The sequence below is a fragment of the Xenia sp. Carnegie-2017 genome, unplaced genomic scaffold, assembly GCF_021976095.1.
Source record: "Xenia sp. Carnegie-2017 unplaced genomic scaffold, XeniaSp_v1 HiC_scaffold_42, whole genome shotgun sequence".
Lineage (NCBI taxonomy): Eukaryota > Metazoa > Cnidaria > Anthozoa > Malacalcyonacea > Xeniidae > Xenia > Xenia sp. Carnegie-2017.
In genome coordinates, this window is record NW_025813507.1 from 99,326 (window position 1) to 127,156 (window position 27,831).

Sequence of the window (27,831 nt, forward strand, 5' to 3'; positions counted from 1 at the left end):
TTGATCAAATTTAATACGTATAATTTAAAATTTACAATTTGTATATGAAAAACGCAGGAATAAAACATGTAAATAGTGACAAAAACCGAGCTGTATATTTTGAAAGTGATTAACTGACAACTAACTCTTGTATAAACTAATGTAAGCCTGTTTCAACGTCACCCTTTACATGACCTGAATGCATTTTACACAGAAGAAGATTAGTCAAAAATCCTCATCATCTTTTGTTTTCAATTCATTTGGGTCATGTAAAGTGTCAATTTTTAATTGATGATTTACATAATATAACACCAATATCTTTTGTTTTTTATTTACAAGTTTTTTTTCATGCGTGTTTCATAAATAAGTTGTAAATTTTAAGTGCATACGTACTAAATTTGAAAATTTTATGTGTTTTACGCACACACTTCATATTAACGATTTTCAACCTAATAGTCACCACAATTACCCACAAAATTACCTTCCTGTTTAATTTTAGTGAATTTTACTCCAAAAATTGGGTTATTCTGTGGAACATTAGTTTACCCTAATTTTAGGGGTAAAATTTTACTGGGGAGTGAACAAAGTTCCACAGAACGACACAATTTTTGAAGTAAACGCTAATATGAGGTAAAAATTGTCCCATACTTCTACTGGAGTAAAATTTTAGTGGGAGTAAAAACTACCCAAATTATAGACTGTGGTAAAATTTTACCCCCAGTAAAATTCCCAACACTCTCCTCAGAATTTTCGTCCCTAATAATCAACCATATTGTTTTCGTAGATGAAAGTTACTAAATCATTAAGACTATTTACTATAAAGTATTAGTTCACGATACAGTTTGCACATGGAATTGCTAACAATAAAATTAGTTTTAATTTTTTGTTCTTGAGAGATGTTAGCTATATGGCTTATTAGGTGTATATGTCGTCTACTAGGATGGGAGAAAAGCAGGCATTCACCAGTTTCAGTGTACTTATTCTAAAAAAAAGTACCCACAGCGTGAATCCAAAGGCTATCTTCCATCTCAACAACGTTAGGTTTAGTGTGAAATACATAATTATGTATATATTGCTAGCTTTAGTGAAAAATCATATAATATTTTTATATAATAATGAGTCAGCTACTTAATTACATCACAAATAATATAGCATAAACAATACCCCCCAAGTGTCAGTTAAAAAAGAGGCAATATTTTATTGTATTATAATTAGCTATTATAAATTGACCTTAACTATGTTGTCAATTATTTAAAAATGAAGAGATTTAAAATTAATTGCTTCCTCGGATTTTCTTGAAATTATGCCCTTGGTTTTCTCTAAAGTGCTGGTGTAACATCTATCAAAGCAACATCAGTACGCAAGTCATTAGAAAGATACTTTTTAAAATCATGTATCTTATCAATCCATAGGTACTCGAACGTACATAGGTTGCATTCTGTCTAACAACTCGAACGTACAAAGGTTGCATTCTGTCTAACAAATCCCATATGTGCCTGATTGGCTGATTCATGACATCTCCATTCTCAAAAGAAATGTTTTGCTTTCCTTTTCCAATAGATTTACCCATATGTGATTGCTCCTCCTTTCTTCCTCGAGTTTTTTTTGCTAAGGTTTCCAAAGCTTTCCTTAGAGCATGCCCATACTCCTTCTTTAAAACATTCCTATACTATCTAAATGCATTTACTTTACACTCAGATGTACATTCAATACAATTCAATTCTCTAAGAAATGAACTGCAGAACAATAAATGAGGCAAAAAACATGAGAATAGTAATTACAAAGTAAAACTAGTTGTTTGATACACATTATAACATCACTTTACTTCTGGAATATGACATGTTTATGATATCCAGAGAAAACTAAGCCAAAAAGCAATCTGAAAACAGTAACAACTAGGAGCGTATTATCTAGTTATTTTTGAAACAAAATATCAAAAAGTCAGTATCACCTACTCATCCCAATAATATTAACTTTAGAATGTTGAATAATTGAATAAGACATAAATAGTTCCAAGAACAACAAAAAAGTTTGTTTTCCATATTTGGGAGGCTAAGTGGATACTATCACTTGCTCAAGATGACCCCCAGACTGGTGGAGCGAAGAAGGCGTCTTATTTCTTCAACTCATATGAGCTCCAAGCAAGATCTGACCATTGCCCAATGAAAGCTTTCAGGATCTGAGCATGTGTCTCTGAATGTGTTTTACGTAGAGCATTACATTCTTTACATATATGTACATCCTGATTTTCCAGAGTTACAGCATTTTCGTCCTCTGGAGCTGCTTATGTTAGTTGTTGATGCATCTGCTCTTCATCTAAATAAAGGTCTAAATAAAGGTCTACATAAAGGTTCATAAAGGTTCATAAAGGTTCATAAAGGTTCATAAAGGTTCATAAAGGTTGTCTACATAAAGGTTCAGGTGCTTTCTTTTTGTATTTTTCATGAATCTGGAATAGCTCTTCTGAAGAGGCTTTAAATATGATATTCTTCACAGCATTTACATATTCTATACGTCCAACTTATAAAAACAGTTAAATAACACAAACTTGAACTTAATAAAGTAAATGGTCGAGCCTGGACGATCTACATTTACAAACATGTAAACTTGAACTTGTTATTAAAAATCAACAATTACTAAAACAATAGTTTTGTGTTATGTAAAAAAGCTTAATAAAAAACACGGAAACATTAAATACAAAAAGGCAATAAGAACAAACATTTAGATAAGTTGATTGAAATGTTACTTTACGAAAAACTTCTTCACCAAGTTTTGTATTTTGGAAATTATATATTGTAGGAAGTGGTGACATGCTTTATTTTTTGATGTGCGATGGAATTTCTCATTGAAGTAAAGAGAAGAAATAATTTATCTAAAGTGTTTTTCTTAGAGCATATCAATTTATTATTTACTTTTATTTTCTTAATTTAATTATATCTTTAACAAAAAAAATTATGACGACAGGGAAACATTGTAAACACATGAAAATCATTGGACTCCATTTTGTTCCTCGATCTCATCAAGGGCAAAAGATGTAAACAAACGATCTGGATGATTTTCATGTTTGCCTGCCATATGTCTAAAAGTAAGCTTTCATTTTCCAGTAACAAGGCCTCAAATCCAGGCATTGTTGTTTGTGCACTCCAATACAAATGTATACAAATTCCTTTAAGCCCATCATTAATTCTTTCACATCGTTTCTCTTTGCTTGCCTTCCTCAGTTTCTTGTTACTGCTTTTTTTCAAGTGCAAAGTATCATTGAAATGTGTATTTTCTTTTTACTTGGTATTCATCCGCTTGGTTATCCCTTTACCTCGGTCACTGATAACATTGTCAATCCTCAGATCTTGTCATTCGAAGAATTTAGATGACTGTTTTGCGCATTCAAGTTCCATAGCATTGCTGCTCCCATTTTTGTTTGCCTAAAACAACATAAATTGTCATGTAATCTATAGAAATGTATATCTGTAGTTATTTATGTTTTGAAGCACTAATTTCTCTTGTCAAGACCTTTTTCTTATCGTAAATTTTTTTTAACTCTAAATTAATTCTGTCCACAATACGAAGCGTGCACATACGAAACGCACTCAAAAAAAATGCTCAAGTTGCTTCTTGAATGCTGGCCTCGAAAATGTTATCTTCCAAGTCTGTTGGTGGATGCTTTCTTCTAACAAATTTTACATTCTCATTGACATTTAAATAATTGTCATTTTCTTGTTTCATCTTAGACCTGCTGATATCTTTATGTCTAGCAACAGGTTTAAAGAAATCCTTTTTTTCAACAAAAGAGTATGCTGAATACCTTGGTGATGACAGGTTTCTTTGAAGTGATGTATTTATTTATTGCTTGATGCAACATTAAATATATTGCAGAAAACTACTTTTATCTTGTGCTTCCAATGCACTAGCATGTACGCAGGTAAAATTTAACATTTGACAACTATTCTGAGCTTGCAATGCTTCAATATTTTTGTATTACAACATAAAGCAATAGTTCTATCTGCATTTCTAAAGTACTTTTCTGAATGTCTTTTTTTCACTTATTTTTAACACTTTCGAATTTATGAATTACAACCTGCTAAAAAACAAAAAAGGTGGAATAGCATCAATAACTTTGCAAAATAAAGCAATAAAAATTGTAAAGTGTAAAGCTGGCGCATGACTGAAATCGCAAGGAAACCAAGATGTATATTGTGTTTGAATAGGGTTATGTAAGATAACCTGTGAAAACGTAATAGACATACGAAGAGGCTTTTGATTAGTACAAGCCCGAAAATGAAGGTTGGAAATTGACAATCTGAGGGACGGGATTATACGCTCAAATTATCGAAAATTACATTGTTTATATGCTACATCAGCTAGTTCATAAAGATGAATCACGGAAAATCGGTCAGTTGCTTTTTAGTCTACTCTGTTGCCCTATAAAAATCGTGGGTAGCCAGCGTACCAGATGCCTGCGTGCAGTCTCTACGTGGGAGAGAACATAAGGGCGATAGAATGTAGAGACTGAGAATCGGTAGCAGATGCCTGCGTGCAGTCTCTACGGGGAGAGAACATAAGGGCGATAGAATGTAGAGACTGAGAATCGGTAGCGAATGCTTGTTCCAGTCACGTGAATTTATCTGGAAAATCCGGGAAAGACGCTGATTGGCTATTTAATAATAATTCATATATTTCATATATATTGATATTTTGGCGAGCAAGATGGCGTCGATCGTTGTTTGAAGAAGAAGAATTTGAAAGTGCTACGGATACAATACTTTGCTTTTTTAAAGTGGAAAAGCTTCAGTAAGAGCAGCTGAAATGCATATAAGCTTTATTCCGAATGAAAGATGTCTATTTTAGTACATGAATGCGATGAATCAATCATTTACCAAGTGTAGCCATGTTTAATTTATAATTCAAATGTGGAATTATTAGTAAATTATTATTACAATTACTTAATTTTTTTCCAGGGAAATCCACGTGACTGGAACAGGCATTTAACTGCCGATTCGTAGTCTCTCTCTTCTTCCGCCCTAATTTTCTCTTCACTGTAAACGGCAGGAAAGCGAACCAGCGACACGTATAAAAGTTTTTAAAGTGATTTATGTGTTATAATAATCAATAGAAGATACACTCACTGTCTTTGGAGAAATGATACACTTTCTTAAATTCATTATGTATTCACATCTACGTAAAAACCTCAAACAAAAGGACCTGTTTAAAGTCATAGCGTGAAAAGGTTTTAACAAATAGGGAGTCCAAAATTATTGGCTTTGCTTAGCAGGTTCTTAAGTTCTAGGCTTTTAATATTAGAGGTATATTAATTGTATGTCAATATCTAAAAATTTTGAGGTCAATATATCTATCATAAGAAGCAGTGACCTCAATATTTTGCCATCGTAAATAAAGTATGATAGCTGTCCCTTTATTACATGTGAAAATTCTTAGCATTTTATAAATGTGCACCGGTGATTCATAAAATTAAATGTAATAGTCACCTAAGTATAAAATTGACCTTTTCAAAGATAATTTGATTTTGTTCCTCTATCTATACACGTAAAAAGTAGCTAAGAATATGCAATCATTTTTAAGATATCTGGATACGATATCTGGAATATCATTTAAAGTTTCCAAGATTACATGAAGATAATGCAGATGATCTTTTAAAGTCATGACTGCAAACTTTCTTTGATCATATTTTATTATATTATCTGTTAGTCCTCGTTTCGCAATTATTTAAAAATCACTATACAATAATTGTCTATATTATCCTACGCCTATTTACGTTAAGATTTCTAAAGTCAAGTGAACTGATTATATCCTGAAAAAGATTCGATTAATGAAAAATTCAAATATTTAAAAATAAACTGAAACTGATTGTCCATTTGTAGTACATCGTTTAATAATTTCTATATCTTAAAATATATATGCTCGTTTAGGCTACAAACCGGCGTTGGTGTCGTCAAAGAGTTTTTAAGCATTCCTATTGTTAATTTTAAAAGCCACCTGCAAACAATTATAACCATGAATTTCTGTCGGAGTTATGTCATGCTTTCTCTTGTACTAATGGCATTCAAGTATATCATATCAAAACGCAGTGTTTTTGTTTTGCTTTACACTTATTTACTATGGCTTCTTTTCGTCTACTTAAAAGGTAAATCTTTCTATAAACTTAATTTATCAATCGATCCTCTTAATTTAATTGTCTTTTTTACAACTTTGTCTTGATTTGACTGCCTTTTCATGGTAACGATTTATAGCCACATTTTTGTTTTTAGGCTGCAGAAGTCCTAGCGATAATTCCAACAACAAAGTAAAAACGAAATACTTGAATTATGTAACAAAAGATATGCTTTACCGCAAACAAAATTTTCAAGCTAATTTTCAAAATGAACACGAAAGAAATTTACAAAAATTTAAATATATCCAGGAGAGTTTACCGTATATTTATGCCATTACTCCGACATATAAAAGACTGACCCAAAAAGCAGATCTAATTAGACTGTGTCAAACGTTAATGCATGTTGAACACATGCACTGGATATTGGTTGAAGACTCAAAAGTAAAAAGTAATTCAATCATTAGGTTTATGGAAAATTGTGGTGTTCTTTACACACACTTAGCAATAAGAACAAGAAAACGTTTACGACGTCGTAAGAAAGATCCTCGATAGAAGAAGCATAGAGGTGTGGAGCAAAGGAATGCCGGACTAACATGGCTCAGAAAGAACATTAAACGATCTGCTGCAAGTGGTGTAGTGTACTTTGCAGATGATGATAATACCTACGATTTACAGATATTTGAGCAGGTAAATGTCATTGTTTGTGTTTTATATTTCGAATGTACTGGTGTAATAATTAATTAAGTATGCCACTAAAAATTGACCTATTTTGATAATTTCGATGCGTTTTAAAGCTTAGCACGCATGCGCAAAATGAATTTTCAACTACTTGCATATTGTATTTATCTTTTATATTAGCACAAAAAACTTTTCTGCTACTACGATTTAACACGGATCCATCCCTTTGCTCCTTTTCTTAGAAAATTATGCACCTGTTGACTAACATGTAGAGTAACGCATTGAAATTTCACAGTAGTTTCTTTCTAAACGTCTTCCTTTTTATACACACTTTGATGTGGTGTGATACTCACTAATGTACAATAAAACTGAGTCTATGGGAGGCAATTAAATATGGTTACAGAATAATACATGGAACGAAGAGATGTGTAACTCGTTTGGCAAACTTTCGTTATTTTTGTCCTTGCCGATGTTGTGCTACGCAGATGAGTCTTCATTATCTCTAATTGGTGCTATAAGTAATTCATTTTGCCAAGTCCCAATCAGTGTTGTGTTTTGCCGGTTGCTTAAGTTCCTGCAAGTTTCCCCGATATAGGAGGCGTGGCAGTCGTAGCAGTTTATTTTGTAAATTGCATCTTGTCGTTCGCTGGGTTCTTCTTTGTCCTTTATGTTCGTTAGTACTTATCGTAACGTTGTGATTAGTTTATATGCAACACGTATATTGTATGGTCGTAAGATACGTGACATAGTCTCAGACGTACCTTTGATATAATTTATCGTTGCTGTTTTCGTTAAATAGCTCGTTTTGTTGTGTTTATTAGGTTTGTAAATATTACGTTTGATGAAATCAGAGTTATGGTTGTATTTGTCTAAAACACGTTTGAGATAATTGTTTTTGTTGTGTAGAGCGTCCGGTGAATCACATATGATTTTGGCACGTCTTGTTTAATGTTTTAATCGTGGTTGCTTTGTGTGATATAGTGTTGTACGTTGATTGGTCAAGTAATTGGTCAATGTGTGTTGGTTTTCGATAAACTGTAGTCCGTAGTTTTTGATTGTCATGTTTCATCAAACAGTTGAGAAAAAGAAGAGTTCCATGTGAGTTAGAAAGTCATCAATCTCGTCTACATGTAGTGCTGTGAATATGTCATCTATGTAGCCTAACCAAAAAGGTAGTACATTTTTGTAAGTTGCGAGCGCCTCTTCTTCCATTATTTCAATCCACAAATTTCAGCCACATCTCTGAAGGTGACTACTGCCTAGGTTGTTGAAACGTTAGTTAACATCAGCAACAGCAACCTTTCTCAGAATTCTGCCAACATGAACGATTTACATCCATGAAGATGTAATGATACTCCAAGGCTGAAACCATTCATTTTAAGCAGTGATATATTTCATTTTTCTGTGTTTGGATTAATTACAATCGCTTCTTTACTTTTTCATATTATTTTGTTTGTATTGTTGCAAGATTTTATTCCAATAGCTATTGCATGAAAACATCTGATTTACAAATTTTATGAAACTTGATAAAGGTATGTTCTCAGTTTATTAAATTATGAAACTTTTTGTCTGTGCTCATAAGAGGCGTATTTTTGCATAATGGAGTTCACTATGTAACAAAAAAGTGAAAGTTATGAGATTTTTACCTTGACATAGTTCGCTTTCATTGACGTAGCTCAATGTTTACATTAACGTGTAAAAACGTATGATAAATAGAAAGTTATACTACGGTAAGACAACTTTATATGTAGCTTATAGTATGGCGGGAAAACTTTAAATACCTGTCATGATGTGTAAGGTTGTTTAAAACTCGTGTCGTAACTGAGATCACAAGAATCTGCATTTGAAATTTATTATTGTTATATCTTGCAGTAATATTTTTACACAACTAATTCATTTCAGGAAATATTCTACTAATGGATCAACAAGCATTCTTTTTGTTAGTTTCAAAATGTTTTGTACCTCTTTTTTACACAATTAGATGAGATGGACAAAGAAAGTGTCAGTTTGGCCAGTCGGCTTTACTGGTGCATTCAAATGGGCTGGTCCAATTTGCAAAAATGGCAAAGTTATGAAATTTTGGACTCTTTGGAAACCCTACCGACGGTTTCCAGTGGATATGGCAGGCTTTGCTTTAAATCTTAATCTACTTTTACATAAGCCAACAGTATTTATTAATATAAATGCGCCGATTGGGTTTTTGGAAACAAATCTGCTAGAGAGTTTGGTGTCAATTGAGGAACTCGAACCTTTGGCTAATGATTGTACAAAAGTTAGCGAGCATTATTAATTTTAGAGTAATTCAGATGTTTATAAGCTTTTCAAATACTTTTATTGTTTTACAGATACTAGTATGGCATACACAAACTGCTGAACCAATAATAAAGAGAAAAGATAAATCGTCCGATCCCTTTATGGAAGTATGACGCAAAATGAGATAACATAATATTGTTGTCTACATGAGATTTTTCAAAGACTGGCAGTCGTATGTAGAATTTATGATTGATATGGCACATTTAGAAAAAAATATTAGCTTTTCCGAAAAAAGAACAAAACAAATTCAAAATAAGAGTTTGTGTATTTAATTGTTTTTGTAAAGTTGAAAACACCAGTAAAGCTTAATTTTTATAATTCTACTTCCACACAAGGACGTTAAATTTTTATTTAGTTTTTTAGAGGTAAACAAAGCAATACATTATAAATGTTTGTGCACTTTTCTATTTGATCAGTCCAACATGTTTTCTCAATAATGAAGAGCTCCCTACTTTATGAAATAGAAGGCCTTCCGGTAAACCTTGCCTCTATAATAAAAAACAACATAAAGCATTCTAGCCCCATCAGAGTTGCAAAAAGAGTATAACCTTCCTCGGGGTAGGATTTCATGTTTTTAAAAATTTCCTCAAAATGACATCACGCTAGTTGCTTTATTAACATAAATTATGTAAATTAGGTTGGTTGAATTAAGAAATTGCGCTTTTTCATGTACCCATGATCATAATTCTTGTGCGATGAAATATTGAGAAAAATTGGGAAAATTGGTGACCCCATTGCAACAAGACCTTGGATTTTTGGAATTTTGTTTAAAATATGAAGCAAAATTAAATACTTAAGATGCATTAATTTCACAAACATGGCAATCTGTACTTTTCAATTTCTTTAAGTTGTAATGAAGTAAAATGCTTAGCTATTTAAGAGCATAACAGAAGACATGCAACGGTTTTTGAATTATCTTTAATAGCTAATTATAATACACTTATGTTTCAGGTCACTGAGCTAAGTGAACTCAGTCGCGTATATATGCTATATTTACAAATTATATATTTTTAATTAAGACTGAGGCTTTACTTGATGTTATCTTGTATTAGATTATTGCTAACTAACACAGTAATCTCTGTGTCAGCATTAGAGGTAATCAGCATTATGTAGTATTGTATGGTGGCCCATTGTTGTCATTCAAAATCTTTTGAAAAATCCCAATAAATATAAAAGAAAAACAAACCTATAAAACAAAGAAAATCACAAATTAAAAAAAATAAATAAAATAAAATAAAATATAAATATGAATTGTAAAATTAATAAAAAAAACTAAAAATAAAATTAAATTTTAAAGTAAAAGTTTCAGTTTTAAATTTTATTTTGAAATTTTAAAATTAAAAACGGCCCAACGCTATTATAGACCATGATAACTTGCAGGCGTCAAACAAAATGACGGAAATTCTAAATTTAATGGCAAAACAAACAAATATGGTGGAGTGTGGTTATAAGAGAGATACTAATTGGAAAGATGACAATGAGCTGAAAGAAAGCATAAGGTGTTTGGTGTTACAGAACTTAATTCGAAGCGAAATTCGTGTTTTTATGACGACAGACCTTTCACAATATTCCTGGAGACTCGTTAATTTGTATGAAGTATTTTGATATTAAGTACATAAATTACGTACAACACAACTGTTGAGCAAGTTAGAGCTGCATTTCAAGCTGAAAACGGAAGACATGGACAGCTTATTGGATACTGTGCAATACACAAACGAGTACGTGAAAAACACGGACTTGCTGTGCTGAGTGGTCTCGTGTACGATATAATGACTCTTTACATAATTATAGATCGTCCAGGTTTAGTATAGTCCTGAGAAGGACTGTTTTTGTTGTTGTTGACTGACGTTTTGACAACCTTAGCGGTAGTCATTTTCAGAATCAAATGAGGAGTAATCGTTAGGTTAGCCGTATTTGTTATCTGGTTCTACGTCATTGTATTGTGTGTACAGGAAATGTGTGGGTGTCAAATCTGTATTGTCATTGTGAATTAATATAAAGTGTGATGTTTTTAGTTGTGATGTGTGATTTAGTTGTGATGTTTTTATTTGTAATGTGTGGGTGTAAATTGTGTATTGTCATTGTGAATTAATGTGAAGTGTAATGATTTTAGTACATTGTTTGTTTGTATTGTGAATAACTCGTTTGTAAGGTGCCCGTAATTTCTGTGATCTGTTCAGGGGGGTTTGTTCCAAGTTGGTATGCCAACTTTCTAATGTAAGCCGTTGTTTATAGTCAGTACTGTAGATAATGCATTTTTCCGAGTCCCGGTCAATGTTGTGCTTTGTGATTCGGTGATGTTCGCCAATGTGATTAGTTTTGTCTTGTTTCTTTGTAGCTCTTTTGTGTTCAGTAAGTCTTATGTTTAAGTTCCTGCCAGTTTCCACGATATATGTGTTAGGTTATGCTCTCATGTGATGTGTATATGTGTATCTTGTAAAGTGTGTGTTACATTCCTACATGTTTAATTATAGAAATGATTGTAAACGTAATCGATATTATTTGTAACAAGAGCTGAGGAAATAAACTGACCAATCTTATTTTAGCGTCACATATGTAAATAGCTCTATCATTATATGTATCAGTTAGTTGTCGTGTGCTAGTCTTTCTTCTATGTGTGAGAATAAATGTAATAAAACCTCCAGACATCAGTGTGATTATTTATCATGGCCACTGCATCAAACCCAACAATATGAGACGTGGCAGTCGTAGCAGTTTATTTTGTAAATTGCATCTTGTCGTTCGCTGTGTTCTTCTTTATCCTTTATGTTCGTTATTACTTGTAGTAACGTTGTGATTGGTTTATGTGCGACACGTATGTTGTATGGTCGTAAGATACGTCCCTTTGATGTAAGGTATTGTTGCTGTTGTCACTGAGTTGTTTGTTTCGTTAGGTTCGTTGGGTTTGTATGTGTTGCGTTTGTTGAAGTCAGAATTATAGTTGTTTTTGTCAAAAACACGTTTGAGATAGTTGTTTTCGTTGTGTAGAGCGTCCGGTGAGTCACATATAGTTTGTGCAAGTCTTGTTAATGTTCTGATTGTGGTGGCTTTGTGTGATGTAGGGTTGTAAGACGATTGGTCTAGTAGTCGGTCAGTGTGTGTTGGTTTGCGATAAACTGTTGTTCGTAGTATCTGATTGTCCTGTTTTACCAGACAGTCGAGAAAAGGAAGAATTCCTTTTTCTTCAACATCTTTGGTAAATAGTATGTGGTTGTTCTGTTTGTTGATGTGAATGTGAAAGTCATCAATCTGGTCTACATGTATTGCTGTGATTGTGTCATCTACGTAGCGAAACCAAAAAGGTAGTGCATGTTTGTAAGTCGTGAGCGCCCGTTCCTCTATAGATTGCATTGCAATTTCAGCATCTACAACAGAAACGAGTGAGCCCGTTGCTGTTCCATATAATTGTTTGTAGTGTGTATCTTTGTGCTGGAAGTAAGTCCAGGTGAGGACGAGCTCCAGTAGCTCCATTATGTCTTCTGTCGGTAATGGCAGTAAGTCCGTGGTGTCTGTAATGAGGGTTTTTGTACAAGTAAGTGCCAGATTAAGTGGAATACTGGTGAACAGTGACTTTACATCAAAAGATACTAGTATATAATTGTCGGGTATTTGTATACTGCTCAGTTTTTTAATGAAATTTCAGTGGTTTGTAGCTTGTGTTTTGATTTGCTTGTAACTGGTTGCAGTATGTCGGTCAAGTACTTTGAGAGTTCGTAAGTAGGCGAACCACAGAATGATACAATTGGTCGCATGGGTATTTGTGGTATGTGAAGTTTCGGTAGTCCGTATAGTCTGACTGGTGGTGGTACTGAACATCTTAGTCGATAGAAAATACGTTCAGATATAATGTTAGATTTTCCCATAGAGATGATCTTGCTGTTAAGTTTGCGTACTAGTGATGGCGTTGGGTCTCGTTTGAGTTGTTCGTACGTTTGTCTGTCATTAACAAGGGTGTCCATTTTGTCGAAGTAATAATTCCTGTCCATGACCACAGTCACGCGTCCTTTGTCTGCTGGCAAAATGACGCTGTTGTTATCGGGTTTTAGTCGTTTGAGTGCTTGTTGCTCATCCTTTGACAAGTTGCTGTCACGTATAGAGGCAAAGCAGAGGCTACCCCGCTTCTGATATCGTCTTTGTTGTCTCTGACAAGTCTTTTGATCAGAGAGACTTGTCTAAATGTTTCATATCATATCTTGGTTTCATGTATTCTATAGCATTGCAGTTCTCTTTACAGGCCTGTCCTAGATTACATTTTCATACCTGTACTTCAAAAGGAACTGGACACTTTTCGCTCTTTTATTTGGAACTCACATAGAGTACGAAAACAAAAATATTCAAGGTCACCCAAAGGAATACCAGATCCCTTGTACTGCTTTCCAGAGAGGTATAATGCAGAGAACAGTGGTGATTACCTATGGAATCTTCTTCTGCTTTGGCGACCTCTTTTTCTCAGTCCATAAATCAACTTTAAATCAGTTAATGATAGAGTATAATTTTCGATTCTTATTTGAAGTGAAATTCGCTTCAAAATCTTTGCACGATGTTTGTGAGTTATCAGGAATGATATCTTATGAAATGACTACCTTGACCCAAATTTAAGAGCTAGGTGTGAGGAAATTATACCAGAAGTAGAAAGCTTGCTTACAAATGATGCTGTACATTCCTTTTTGTTCCAAAAAGCTCACTACAGAATGCAAAACACATAAGAAATACCTGCTGTCTTTAATTAATCATGTGATCTTTAATCTCATTAACTGTTACCTTTCTGACAAATATAAGATTTTGAAATTGTAGAATTTATCTTAAACTATAAAAATACACATCGCGACATTACAAAAAGAAAATAAGCAGTGAGTACTAAGTTACACAAATCAGTTGATATTGGAAAGCTCTTCACTCAATCCAAGCATTTTACAATATGTATTACAGATCTGTTCATCTACCATATAACGGACATTACTCACACACACAACGCAGACTTACAAAGATTATGAAACCTTTCTGTACAGATATTGACATTCGACTAGTTTTCACATCATTTATAATCGAAAACCTTTTCTCATTCAAATACCCAATCCTTGATTGAATTAAATCTATGGTGGTATATGAATTCAATTGCGCGGGATGTAATTCCCGATACATTGGCGAAACTTCGCGCCATTTATACACCAGAATCAGGGAACATACCACAACAGACAAAAACTCTCATATCTACCGACACCTTCTTAAAGTCACTTATGTAAAACCAACTATTCACCCTCTTGCTTCAAAATCATCGACACGGCCGACATTTCATTCACCCTTAAAATCAAACAAACACTCCACATTAACAAAACTAACCTTGCCTCAATGTTCAAGTTTTTAAATTCAATACAATATTTAAAGTAAATGGTTTGAACCTGGGAGTATCGTTATATGTTTGTAAATGATGATCGTCCAGGTTAATAAAGTCCTGAGAAGGACTGTTTTTGATGTTGTTGACTGACGTTTCGACAACCTTAGCGGTAGTCATCTTCAGAGTCAAATGAGGAGTAAACGTCAGGTTAGCCGTATTTGTTGTCTGGTTCTTACGTCATTGTATTGTGTGTACAGGAAACGTGTATTGTCATTGTGAATTAGTGTGAAGTGAAATATTTTATTTTTAGTTGTGATGTGTGATTTAGGTGTGATGTTCTTAGTTGTAATGTGTGGGTGTCAATTGTGTATTGTCATTGTGAATTAGTTTGAAGTGTAATGTTTTTAGTTGATCGTTTGTTTGTATTGTGAATAAGTCGTTTGTAAGGTGCCGGTAATTGCTGTGATCTGTTCAGGGGGGTTTGTTCCAAGTTGGTGTTCCAACTTTCTAATGTAAGCCGTTGTCTATAGTCAGTACTGTAAGTGATGCATTTTGCCGAGTCCCAGTCAATGTTGTGCTTTGTGATTCGGTGATGTTCGGCAATGTGATTAGTTTTGTCTTGTTTCTTAGTAGCTCGTTTGTGCTCAGTTAGTCTTATGTTTAAGTTCCTGCCAGTTTCCCCGATATAGGAGGCGTGGCAGTCGGAGCAGTTTATTTTGTAAACTGCACCTTGTCGTTCGTTGGGTTGTTCTTTGTCCTTTATGTTCGTTAGTACTTGTCGTAATGTTGTGATTGGTTTATGTGCGACACGTATGTTGTATGGTCGTAAGATACGCGAGATAGTCTCAGACGTACCTTTGATGTAAGGTATCGTTGCTGTTGTCACTGAGTTGTTCGTTTCGTTGGGTTCGTTGGGTTTGTAAGTGTTGCGTTTGATAAAGTCAGAGTTATAGTTGTTTTGTCAAAACACGTTTGAGATAGTTGTTTTCGTTTTGTAGAGCGTCCGGTGAATCACATATGATTTGTGCACGTCTTGTTAATGTTCTGATTGTGGTGGCTTTGTGTGATGTAGGGTTGTAAGATGATTGGTCTAGTAGTCGGTCAGTATGTGTTGGCTTGCGATAAACTGTTGTTCGTAGTTTTGATTGTCATGTTTTACCAAACAGTCGAGAAAAGGAAGAGTTCCGTTTTCTTCGACATCTTTGGTAAATTGTATGTGGCTGTTCTGTTTGTTGATGTGAGTATGGAAGTCATCAATCTCGTCTGCATGTAGTGCTGTGATTGTGTCATCTACGTAGCGAAACCAAAAAGGTAGTGCATGTTTGTAAGTCATGAGTGCCCGTTCCTCTATAGATTGCATTACAATTTCAGCAACTACAACAGAAACGGGCGAGCCCATTGCTGTCCCATGTAATTGTTTGTAGTGTGTTCCTTTGTATTGGAAGTAAGTCGAGGTGAGGCAGAGCTCTAGTAACTCCATAATGTCTTCTGTCGGTAATGGCAGTACGTCCGTGGTGTTTGTAATGAGGGTTTTTTGTACAAGTAAGTGCCAGATTAAGTGGAATACTGGTGAACAGTGATTTCACATCAAAAGACACTAGTATATAGTTGTCCGGTATTTGTATAGTGAGTGCACAGTTTTTTTAATGAAAGTTTCAGTGGATTGTAGCTTGTGTTTTGATTTGTTTGTAAGTGGTTGCAGTATGTCAGTCAAGTACTTTGAAAGTTCGTAAGTAGGCGAAACACAGAATGATACAATTGGTCGCATGGGTATTTGTGGTTTGTGAAGCTTTGGTAGTCCGTATAGTCTGGGTGGTCGTGGTACTGAACATCTAAGTCGATAGTAAATACGTTCAGATATAATGTTAGATTTTCTCATAGAGAAGATCTTGCTGTTAAGTTTGCGTACTAGTGATGGTGTTGGGTCTCGTTTGAGTTTTTCGTACGTTTGTCTGTCGTTAACAAGGGTGTCCATTTTGTTAAAGTAATCATTCCTGTCCATGACCACAGTCACGCGTCCTTTGTCTGCTGGTAAAATGACGTTGTTGTCGTGTTTTAGTCGTTTGAGTGCTTGTTGTTCGTCTTTTGTCAAGTTGTTGTCACGTATAGAGGACGATTGTAAAGTGGAGGCTATCCTGCTTCTGATCTCGTCTTTGTTGTCTCTGACAAGTCTCTTTGATACGCTAGGACAGCCTCGACACTTGATACTATCGTCTCAGTCGGGATTTGTCTAGGTGTTATGGAATGTTTTAGTCCGTAAGATAGTAGTCGCGTTTCAGTTTCGTCTAATGGGCGGGAAGAAATATTCCTCACCCAGTTATCGTCATGTTTATGTCTTGCACGTGTTTTAGTTTGTTTTAAACGTTCAAGTTTTTGTTGTTGTTTGATTTGGTGTTGTGTCTCTGTCTTGTTTGCTCGTTTCTCTGCAATAGTTTGTATGGTAGAAAGTAAAGTATCACTTACTGTCGTTGGTATGAGTTCCTTCAGTTTGTTCAGTCTTTGTTCTTGTTGTTTGATGTAATAGTTGATTCGTCTGTGACAGTCGTTAATCCGTGCTCGTATCAGTCGTCTGCTGGTGGATTTGACAATCTGAATAGCCTCTTGTGTGTTCAACGGAGACTTAATTCTAAGTCCTGCCGGAACGAGACCAAAATCCTTGCAGCGGTGGTTAAACCAGAGTTGTTGGCGTATGCGTCTGACGTTGCTTGCAAAACGTATGTAGTCGTTAGCAAGTTGTTCGCTCTGTCGTCCAAATGATCGTAATAAAGTAAATGGTTTGAACCTGGGAGTATCGTTATATGTTTGTAAATGATGATCGTCCAGGTTAATAAAGTCCTGAGAAGGACTGTTTTTGATGTTGTTGACTGACGTTTCGACAACCTTAGCGGTAGTCATCTTCAGAGTCAAATGAGGAGTAAACGTCAGGTTAGCCGTATTTGTTGTCTGGTTCTTACGTCATTGTATTGTGTGTACAGGAAATGTGTATTGTCATTGTGGATTAGTGTGAAGTGAAATATTTTATTTTTAGTTGTGATGTGTGATTTAGGTGTGACGTTTTTAGTTGTAATGTGTGGGTGTCAATTGTGTATTGTCATTGTGAATTAGTTTGAAGTGTAATGTTTTTAGTTGATCGTTTGTTTGTATTGTGAATAAGTCGTTTGTAAGGTGCCGGTAATTGCTGTGATCTGTTCAGGGGGGGGTTTGTTCCAAGTTGGTATACCAACTTTCTAATGTAAGCCGTTGTCTATAGTCAGTACTGTAAGTGATGCATTTTGCCGAGTCCCAGTCAATGTTGTGCTTTGTGATTCGGTGATGTTCGGCAATGTGATTAGTTTTGTCTTGTTTCTTAGTAGCTCGTTTGTGCTCAGTAAGTCTTATGTTTAAGTTCCTGCCAGTTTCCCCGATATAGGAGGCGTGGCAGTCGGAGCAGTTTATTTTGTAAACTGCACCTTGTCGTTCGTTGGGTTGTTCTTTGTCCTTTATGTTCGTTAGTACTTGTCGTAATGTTGTGATTGGTTTATGTGCGACACGTATGTTGTATGGTCGTAAGATACGCGAGATAGTCTCAGACGTACCTTTGATGTAAGGTATCGTTGCTGTTGTCACTGAGTTGTTCGTTTCGTTGGGTTCGTTGGGTTTGTAAGTGTTGCGTTTGATAAAGTCAGAGTTATAGTTGTTTTGTCAAAACACGTTTGAGATAGTTGTTTTCGTTTTGTAGAGCGTCCGGTGAATCACATATGATTTGTGCACGTCTTGTTAATGTTCTGATTGTGGTGGCTTTGTGTGATGTAGGGTTGTAAGATGATTGGTCTAGTAGTCGGTCAGTATGTGTTGGCTTGCGATAAACTGTTGTTCGTAGTTTTGATTGTCATGTTTTACCAAACAGTCGAGAAAAGGAAGAGTTCCGTTTTCTTCGACATCTTTGGTAAATTGTATGTGGCTGTTCTGTTTGTTGATGTGAGTATGGAAGTCATCAATCTCGTCTGCATGTAGTGCTGTGATTGTGTCATCTACGTAGCGAAACCAAAAAGGTAGTGCATGTTTGTAAGTCATGAGTGCCCGTTCCTCTATAGATTGCATTACAATTTCAGCAACTACAACAGAAACGGGCGAGCCCATTGCTGTCCCATGTAATTGTTTGTAGTGTGTTCTTTTGTATTGGAAGTAAGTCGAGGTGAGGCAGAGCTCTAGTAACTCCATAATGTCTTCTGTCGGTAATGGCAGTACGTCCGTGGTGTTTGTAATGAGGGTTTTTGTACAAGTAAGTGCCAGATTAAGTGGAATACTGGTGAACAGTGATTTCACATCAAAAGACACTAGTATATAGTTGTCTGGTATTTGTATAGTGCACAGTTTTTTAATGAAAGTTTCAGTGGATTGTAGCTTGTGTTTTGATTTGTTTGTAAGTGGTTGCAGTATGTTAGTCAAGTACTTTGAAAGTTCGTAAGTAGGCGAACCACAGAATGATACAATTGGTCGCATGGGTATTTGTGGTTTGTGAAGTTTTGGTAGTCCGTATAGTCTGGGTGGTCGTGGTACTGAACATCTGAGTCGATAGTAAATACGTTCAGATATAATGTTAGATTTTCTCATAGAGAAGATCTTGCTGTTAGTTTGCGTACTAGTGATGGTGTTGGGTCTCGTTTGAGTTGTTCGTACGTTTGTCTGTCGTTCACAAGTGCGTCCATTTTGTTAAAGTAATCATTCCTGTCCATGACCACAGTCACGCGTCCTTTGTCTGCTGGTAAAATGACGTTGTTGTCGTGTTTTAGTCGTTTGAGTGCTTGTTGTTCGTCTTTTGTCAAGTTGTTGTCACGTATAGAGGACGATTGTAAAGTGGAGGCTATCCTGCTTCTGATCTCGTCTTTTGTTGTTTCTGACAAGTCTCTTTGATACGCTAGGACAGCCTCGACACTTGATACTATCGTCTCAGTCGGGATTTGTCTAGGTGTTATGGAATGTTTTAGTCCGTAAGATAGTAGTCGCGTTTCAGTTTCGTCTAATGGGCGGGAAGAAATATTCCTCACCCAGTTATCGTCATGTTTATGTCTTGCACGTGTTTTAGTTTGTTTTAAACGTTCAAGTTTTTGTTGTTGTTTGATTTGGTGTTGTGTCTCTGTCTTGTTTGCTCGTTTCTCTGCAATAGTTTGTATGGTAGAAAGTAAAGTATCACTTACTGTCGTTGGTATGAGTTCCTTCAGTTTGTTCAGTCTTTGTTCTTGTTGTTTGATGTAATAGTTGATTCGTCTGTGACAGTCGTTAATCCGTGCCCGTATCAGTCGTCTGCTGGTGGATTTGATAATCTGAATAGCCTCTTGTGTGTTCAACGGAGACTTAATTCTAAGTCCTGCCGGAACGAGACCAAAATCCTTGCAGCGGTGGTTAAACCAGAGTTGTTGGCGTATGCGTCTGACGTTGCTTGCAAAACGTATGTAGTCGTTAGCAAGTTGTTCGCTCTGTCGTCCAAATGATCGTAATAAAGTAAATGGTTTGAACCTGGGAGTATCGTTATATGTTTGTAAATGATGATCGTCCAGGTTAATAAAGTCCTGAGAAGGACTGTTTTTGATGTTGTTGACTGACGTTTCGACAACCTTAGCGGTAGTCATCTTCAGAGTCAAATGAGGAGTAAACGTCAGGTTAGCCGTATTTGTTGTCTGGTTCTTACGTCATTGTATTGTGTGTACAGGAAATGTGCAGGAAATGTGTATTGTCATTGTGGATTAGTGTGAAGTGAAATATTTTATTTTTAGTTGTGATGTGATTTAGGTGTAACGTTTTTAGTTGTAGTGTGGTGTAAAACATAAGACTTACTGAGCACAAACGAGCTACTAAGAAACAAGACAAAACTAATCACATTGCCGAACATCACCGAATCACAAAGCACAACATTGACTGGGACTCGGCAAAATGCATCACTTACAGTACTGACTATAGACAACGGCTTACATTAGAAAGTTGGTATACCAACTTGGAGCAAACCCCCCTGAACAGATCACAGCAATTACCGGCACCTTACAAACGACTTATTCACAATACAAACAAACGATCAACTAAAACATTACACTTCAAACTAATTCACAATGACAATACACCATTGACACCCACACTACAACTAAAACGTTACACCTAAATCACACATCACAACTAAAAATAAAATATTTCACTTCACACTAATCCACAATGACAATACACATTTCCTGCACATTTCCTGTACACACAATACAATGACGTAAGAACCAGACAACAAATACGGCTAACCTGACGTTTACTCCTCATTTGACTCTGAAGATGACTACCGCTAAGGTTGTCGAAACGTCAGTCAACAACATCAAAAACAGTCCTTCTCAGGACTTTATTAACCTGGACGATCATCATTTACAAACATACAATATTTAGTTTATAATACGCTCGGACGCTCCCCATTAATCTATCTTATTTCCCTTTGATTGTTGTAATTTATGTATCTTATTACTTTTATATAAACCTTGTATCACTTATTATTTCACTCATACTGAAGATGGCATCATGAGATGTCGAAACATGTCTATTTTCAAAAAACTTGCCGTATATATTTTTTCGACTTACACCACAAAATTCATTACCCGAATCATACATTCTCACAATCCTAGTGACAGATTTTGCGTTTACAACAGAGAACATGCGTGTTTTGACCTCCTGTTGTCTCCAAGAAGATATTCAGGTTTGCATAATTATATACATATAAAGACTTCTGGGGATCAGACCATCCACCTGTGGACGCAAAAACTACAGCCTTTTTTACTTTCATATCATTTTCTTGGTAAAGAGCGCCATTTCCTACGTTATTATTGTATGTTGCTTGTGCGATGTTAGATTTGTGCTATAACTTGCTATTATTACAATTTGTGTGTGATAATCTTGTCTCATGTTGAAACAACATTAACAAAAACTACATGGAAACGGGCAAAATCAATTGATGTCAACAAGTTAAAAAGTAAAGAAGCTCGCAATATTTGAATAAAGCGAGAAAAGAGACATCCAACTGGTGGATAAGTGAGTTTTAGTTACATGAAACAATGGCAAAAACTTATCTTTTAAAACAGTTCAATGACGTGAATGAAATGTCGTCGATTTAAATGAATGAGCACACTTACTTAACTTGTATTGGTAAAAATAATATACGATACTTGTTTTACTATTTTTGAGCTAAACGGTCGTGATGTTTGTTGTTACATTTTTCTTGTAACTTCTTCAAAAGAATATACATTCCAAGTATTCTGTGTCTTGAAAAAACAACGTTTAATTTTTCAAAAGGAAATATTTTACACATTGCAAGTATCTGAAAATAATTAATTGTATTTCCTGCTCATATATTTGATGCGTAATTGAGTAAGTTTTGCTGTCATTTGATATTATGTAAATTCGCACAAAAAATATTTGTAAATTGTGACAGACAGGAAAGCAAAATATGCTCATTTGCTTTATGCCTTTCATTAAACTCTTCAAAACGTACTGTGAGCGAAATGAGCCAGTCAATAAATTAACTACGATAAATGCACTAAACTGGTTAAATACAAATTTACTGCTCCTACTAAGTTAAAGTTTTTCGTACCGTATGCACGAACGAGAAATAATCGATATTGGTGATCACCTGCAAAGCTTGCATTTGTCTAATATCTTGAACTGTTTTAAAGTAAATGGTTTGAACCCGGGAGTATCGTTACATGTTTGTAACTGTAGATCGTCTAGGTTGGTATAGTCCTGAGAAGGACTGTTTTTGTTGTTGTTGACTGACGTTTCGACAACCTTAGCGGTAGTCATCTTCAGAGTCATCTTCAGAGTTATCTTAGTCAGCAACAACAAAAAAACAGTCCTTCTCAGGACTATACCAACCTGAACGATCTACATTTACAAATATTGAACTGTTTTGTTATGACTTTTTTCATGATATATTTTCAGGGTTTAGTGAACACTATGACTCCAATGATTCCCGAGTTAATTTCAAGTTCCAAATACGCACATATTTAATTAATATAAATAGTGAATTTTCATTTTAGTTAACTTTCACATCCGCTCATTGTCTTAAATTGAACTATCCATATATTAATTAAGGAAAATAGTTATAATTACTTTACCGTATACAGCTTTTTATACAGCATTTTTTATTCCGCGTTTTACCCTCTATTCTGCTTCCGCCATTCTGTTTCCCTCATTCCGCTTCCGCTATTCCTTTCCGCGTTCTATTCCTAACTCTTCAAAAACGCAAAAATCTCGGCAGCACTCAAGCGTCATCTTATAAATTATGTCAATATGATTAACAAAGAGCTTTGTTATTTCTAAAATTGAAATATGTTGTTGAATTAAGCGCTTCAGAATCTTGTGAAATTTTTCATCCGATTACGAACTGAAAATATTCAAGTGGCATTGTTAAAATGATAGAATTCTTTGTTTGAATTAACTAAACTAGATGTCGGGTGAATATCCACAGCGTTAAATTAAAGTGTTTGGCTTATAAATAGTATGTCTTTTCGCAAAATATATATCATTTATATCTGTGCAATTTAAACAACGGCCACACACAATTATATCACCTACTAAGAGAGAGAAGTGCTGTAGTAATTCAACTCTCAGAGAAAATTTGTCTTCTGTGTTGCAAAAAAAGTATGAATTCATGAACACAAGGTTGCACCCTGGAGAGCAAGATAATTATATTCTACTATCGCAAGGTAGATGCTGTCTCTTGCACCGAGTAGGCGAAATGTGCCATTTACAAATTGCTATTGAGTGTTTTCCATTATTTATCATCTGTTTTAAGCAACACAATACCAAATGAACTAAAGCAAAGTAATTTTTAAAACATACTATTGATATGATGAGCAACAAACTGCAATATCTTGTATATTTTGTCACTTAATAAAGACAAAGTAATTGTATCACCCTTTTTTCAAATTCTCATAAAACTAAGTCAATTTATAGAACAACATGCAAGAAGTAACACAAGTATGTATTTATAATATGCAAATATTAAATTGGGAATATTTGGGTGAGCAGTTTTCCAAAGTTCATTTTATAAAATTTGCATGCTAAAGGAAAGCGGTAGCAAAGCAATTGCTTCATTTAAATTGTTGATCTTTACATGTATATGTTGCAGCTGACATGAAAGCAAAAACTCAGCCAACAACCAATTAAATCATGTTAACTGTAGCTTAAAGGATATTTTCTGTATTTTGTTCAATTTGTTGCCAACCAGCACAAGATCAACACATCCATTAACACCATCAATTTTATGGTGTCATATATGTATCTCTCAGTCTCTCAGTGCTTGTGTAAAAGTATATTATTTGATTTCATCTGGATTCGTGTTACTCAGCTGTTTCCTGCAGGAATCACTTTTATACACATACAAACTTGAATGGTACATACCATGTTGCGGTCATTATTCGTGGCACATTAGCATTCTTTTTACATACATTATACTTAGAGTCATTATGAGCATGGAATTGATTTGTTGTATAGGACTGATTACACATTACATTAAACAAAGTGGAATGGGACCTATTGGACCTATTGGTCCATGTCTTTTGCAAAGTGTAATGTTTGTTCCTTAAAATATAAAAATGCACTGCTATATAAGTTTCACGCTCTCGGAAAGCAGACGACAAGCTCGAACGTATATGTATATCCTTTTCCGGTGCTTTACTTGCGACGATTATAGAGACGTCCTCGCAAATTTAAAGGAGTTATATCACGAATTTTAGCCCCCCTTTTTTATTAGCTTAATTGAAAATTTGGATTATTTGAAGAACTATGACATGTCGCTGGACTTAAACAGATAAATATAAGTTCCTTAATTTTGCCTCCAAAGTCGGGTACTTTTTGCGAATTTTTTACGACGCCATATTGATACTTGTGACGTAGATAGTTGAACACGTCTGTTTCCGTCAATATAATATTATATTATAGGAGGTGATTTTGTTGTCGTTTTTCTTGTGTTAAAAACAAATAATGACAGTATTTTCAATAAAATATTAAAAAAACAAGTTGTCCGGAAAGTATGGCTTCAAATCAGTGCTCAGATAATTCGAATTCGATGTCTGAATGCGTATCTGATTCGAGCTCGGAATCCGTGGGTTATGTCGAGCATTTAAACGACTTCGCATATGACGATGAACCGCTCGCAGGAGATGGTGATGAAGTGCATACTCCAGATGATCCCGATGGAATTCTCCTGCGACCTTAGAACAACGAAGTGATGGCGTAATTCCACTCGGTGAATGGTAAGTTGTTGTTTTCTCCTGTTTGTAATATACATAAAGTTACTTTATAAACCACAATGCTCCCACGTTTCAGGTGTAATTGTCAATGCTGTCATACCGATTTGTTAGAAGGCGCATTAGAGTACAGATGCTGTAAGGAAATAGGACCAGCTTTGCAGAAAATGACATTCGATGGCAGCATTGAGAAAATATCATGCATAACACAGCATGCCAAATTTGGGCCTTTAGTTCATGAGGCTGTCCTTGAAAACGTCGGGCCACTATTGAGAGATAGGAATGGACGTGCTTATCGCCGCCAAGCATCACAATCATTAAATATGTAAGATTGTAAATTGTATGAGAAAGAATGTTATCATCAACATTGTTTCATCAACAATAATTAGTCCAACCTTTTTATTTACTTCAGGTACTTGAGAGCTGTGGCATACAGATGGTTGATGCGATGGTTTTGTGGGTCTATGGGATGGGAGAATACTCGGCCTTTACCTGCTTGTGTTTACCACTTTATTCGGAAAGCATATCCAAGTGGTAACACAAAAGGTTACATACCATCAGAGGGGCGATGATGGAAAGGTCTTTTAACTTGTGCACTGTAGAGACTGTTGGCCTTCTTTGCTGAGTTTAGAATGGTCAGAAAATATGCCTAGATGAAAACCAAGTAGGAGATACATGGATGCACTATACGGTAAAGAAAATCTTTTCTTCAATGTCAGTCTGGGAAAAAAAGAAAAATTATATGGAATTAAATCATAGCATAAATGTAAAATGGAAAATAGCAAGCCACATGAACTTATCTTATAAGGTCTTCACACTTGAGTGCACTGCATCCACAAAGGGCATGTTGAGCATTAAACTACAATAAAAAAATTATTCATGAAAATTAATTAGTTGCACAATCGAGTGAGATAGTCATCTTCAATCTGACAAGTATACATACCATTCAATGTTATATTAATACTGTAATCATCAGGAAAGGTGTGTATATCAGTGCCCAGATAGGGAGGCTAGAGGGTACTATCACTTGCCTAAGGTGAACCCTCAGGCTGGTGGTGGGAAGGAGGTGCCTTACTTCTCCATTCCAGACAGGCTCCAAGCAATGTCTGACCACTGCCCTATCATCTACCAACTTCAATTTATTCTTTTTCAGTGAAGCATTGACCTTGAGGATGTCCTTTCATTGGAGCTTTGCATTTAGTACATTTGCGAGTACTTTTATTCCCAGAGCTTTTTAATATTTGATCTGCATCATCTGTTAGGTCTTGTAACTGCTGTCTTTGCTGTTCCACTAAGGAAAAATGCAGATCATTACATCCTAAAATAATTGTAAACAATACCATTATCCCATACTTACAGCATGGATAAAGTGCATGACTGACATGCTTGTTCCTCGCAACATATTTTTTTACTGCCTCAGCCTTGGATCGTTTGTTGGGAAACTGGCTGCACAAAGGTTCGGGTGCTTTTCCTCTATATCTTTCCATTATAGTTGAAAGTTCTTGTTTATTAGACATGAAAAGAACATTCTTTACTTGTTCAACATATTCTAGAAATTGATATGAAAAATAATTTGTTACTGATGCTTCAATTCTCATATTCTACAAAACATTCTTAAAATTAGTATGTCGAATAATCTACAAAACATATATCGAATTTACATATGACAAAAGAAAAATTAACATAAACAAGCGTAAACTTACTTGTCTGCGCTTTCGATCGGTTATTTCGTCCTGTAATGGTTCAGGAATACCAGCCACGTCAATGGTTGGGATAGCATCTTTCTTCAACCTTCTTTTGAGCTTGACTTGCACGCTCAAATTAAGGTCAAAACACGAATCTTCAAAATGCGCAGAACACAGACACGAGGTAGAGGAAGCCTCAAAACCCGGTCTATGTTTACGCACAAAATTTACCCATTTTCTATGTCTTTGCGGCTCTGTTTCTTTATTAGGAAACAGATGCATCGACATTCCTTCTGTTTTTGAATCATTGGCGCAACTAATTTGATTAGGTCCGCCAGCAACACAGCGTTTTCCTCCGCGTTTCTTATTAAGATTACTAGTAGAATACGCCATGTTGATATATGTGTTCAACTATCTACGTCACAACTCATTAGCATACCGATCAAAAAGTTCGCAAAAAAAATGCTGAAAATCGTGACTTTGAACGTCCATAAAATCACTTTCACCAATCCAATTTCAATTATAATTGCAGATTTAAAATCACTGAAATAAGGTCTTTCAATTTAGCTAATAAAAAAGGGGGGCTAAAATTCGTGATATAACCCCTTTAACATAAAATTGATTGCTATTTTGAATGAAAACCGTTTCTATTAGATAAATACTATATCGTCATTTGTCGTCCAAACGCTTTGTGTAGAGTGAAATTGGCGTTAGCCGATAAATCGATCGACAATTTCTTCTGTAAATGAACAGAGTCAACAGAGTGATGATCAAATGAGTTTAACATGTCAAAGCGAAACTTCCCTGTTAGTTCATTAGTTCATTTGTCCTGGTAAAATTTATAATTCGTCTAAAACTCTTGTGGACGTTGTGGTCCAGTAGCCTTGAAGCCGAAAATATTATAGTTGTATAGTTATGATATGTGCGTGTCAGTCTATTCCAAGGTCATGTTGTGGTTATTAAATTTATAGATACTCTTTCATAATAGGCTCTACTACAACTCTCGGTTCATTATTTTTCTTGGCCATCACATTGCCCATACGCACATATTTTAAAACGAAAATCATTTGAGATGCTCAAACAGTTATACTAAATGAAACAATTCTTGGCTCTTGGACTGTGAAGTCACTATTGAGAGCTTTTACTTATTTATTGCCTACTTGTAATAACACATTAAATGTACTCTTGTCTACCGTGCGGTCAATAAAATACTCGTGCCGTTAAAACTTCCGATGATAACATGAAAGCACATTGCTTTTGAAACCGAGTGAATCACCTTGATTCAAATGAGCAACCGTTAATAAAGTAATATTATTGCTACTATTATAAAATGTACTTTTGTCCACCATGTGTGATGCGCTAAATGAAATATTCGGGTCATCAAAAAGCCTATAATAACATACATGAAAGCACATTGCTTTTTGAACCAAGTAAATCACTTTTACGCAAATCAGCAGCCGTTGAAAAAACATACTACTGCTA

General features: G+C 35.1%; 1 protein-coding gene and 4 long non-coding RNA genes across 5 annotated transcripts; 1 reads left to right on the forward strand and 4 right to left on the reverse strand.

Annotated features, from left to right (window-relative positions):
• Positions 1-1,059: 1,059 nt before the first annotated feature.
• On the reverse strand, positions 1,060-27,830 carry LOC124456111. Its single transcript, XR_006952113.1, has 3 exons — positions 27,820-27,830; positions 19,826-19,829; positions 1,060-1,421 (listed from the first exon to the last, which is right to left on the reverse strand). It is a non-coding gene; the product is annotated as an uncharacterized LOC124456111 (long non-coding RNA).
• On the reverse strand, positions 2,566-5,360 carry LOC124456110. Its single transcript, XR_006952112.1, has 2 exons — positions 4,920-5,360; positions 2,566-3,401 (listed from the first exon to the last, which is right to left on the reverse strand). It is a non-coding gene; the product is annotated as an uncharacterized LOC124456110 (long non-coding RNA).
• LOC124456107 (galactosylgalactosylxylosylprotein 3-beta-glucuronosyltransferase 3-like) lies at positions 6,014-9,483 on the forward strand. The gene is given in 4 exon segments (XM_047006639.1): positions 6,014-6,118; positions 6,243-6,772; positions 8,745-9,035; positions 9,109-9,483. Coding segments are annotated over 4 exon segments (990 nt in total). The 5' UTR covers positions 6,014-6,030; the 3' UTR covers positions 9,190-9,483.
• Positions 9,981-13,482, reverse strand: LOC124456109. Its single transcript, XR_006952111.1, has 2 exons — positions 13,337-13,482; positions 9,981-10,262 (listed from the first exon to the last, which is right to left on the reverse strand). It is a non-coding gene; the product is annotated as an uncharacterized LOC124456109 (long non-coding RNA).
• LOC124456108 lies at positions 25,433-26,233 on the reverse strand. Its single transcript, XR_006952110.1, has 3 exons — positions 26,022-26,233; positions 25,608-25,955; positions 25,433-25,523 (listed from the first exon to the last, which is right to left on the reverse strand). It is a non-coding gene; the product is annotated as an uncharacterized LOC124456108 (long non-coding RNA).
• Position 27,831: the final 1 nt, after the last annotated feature.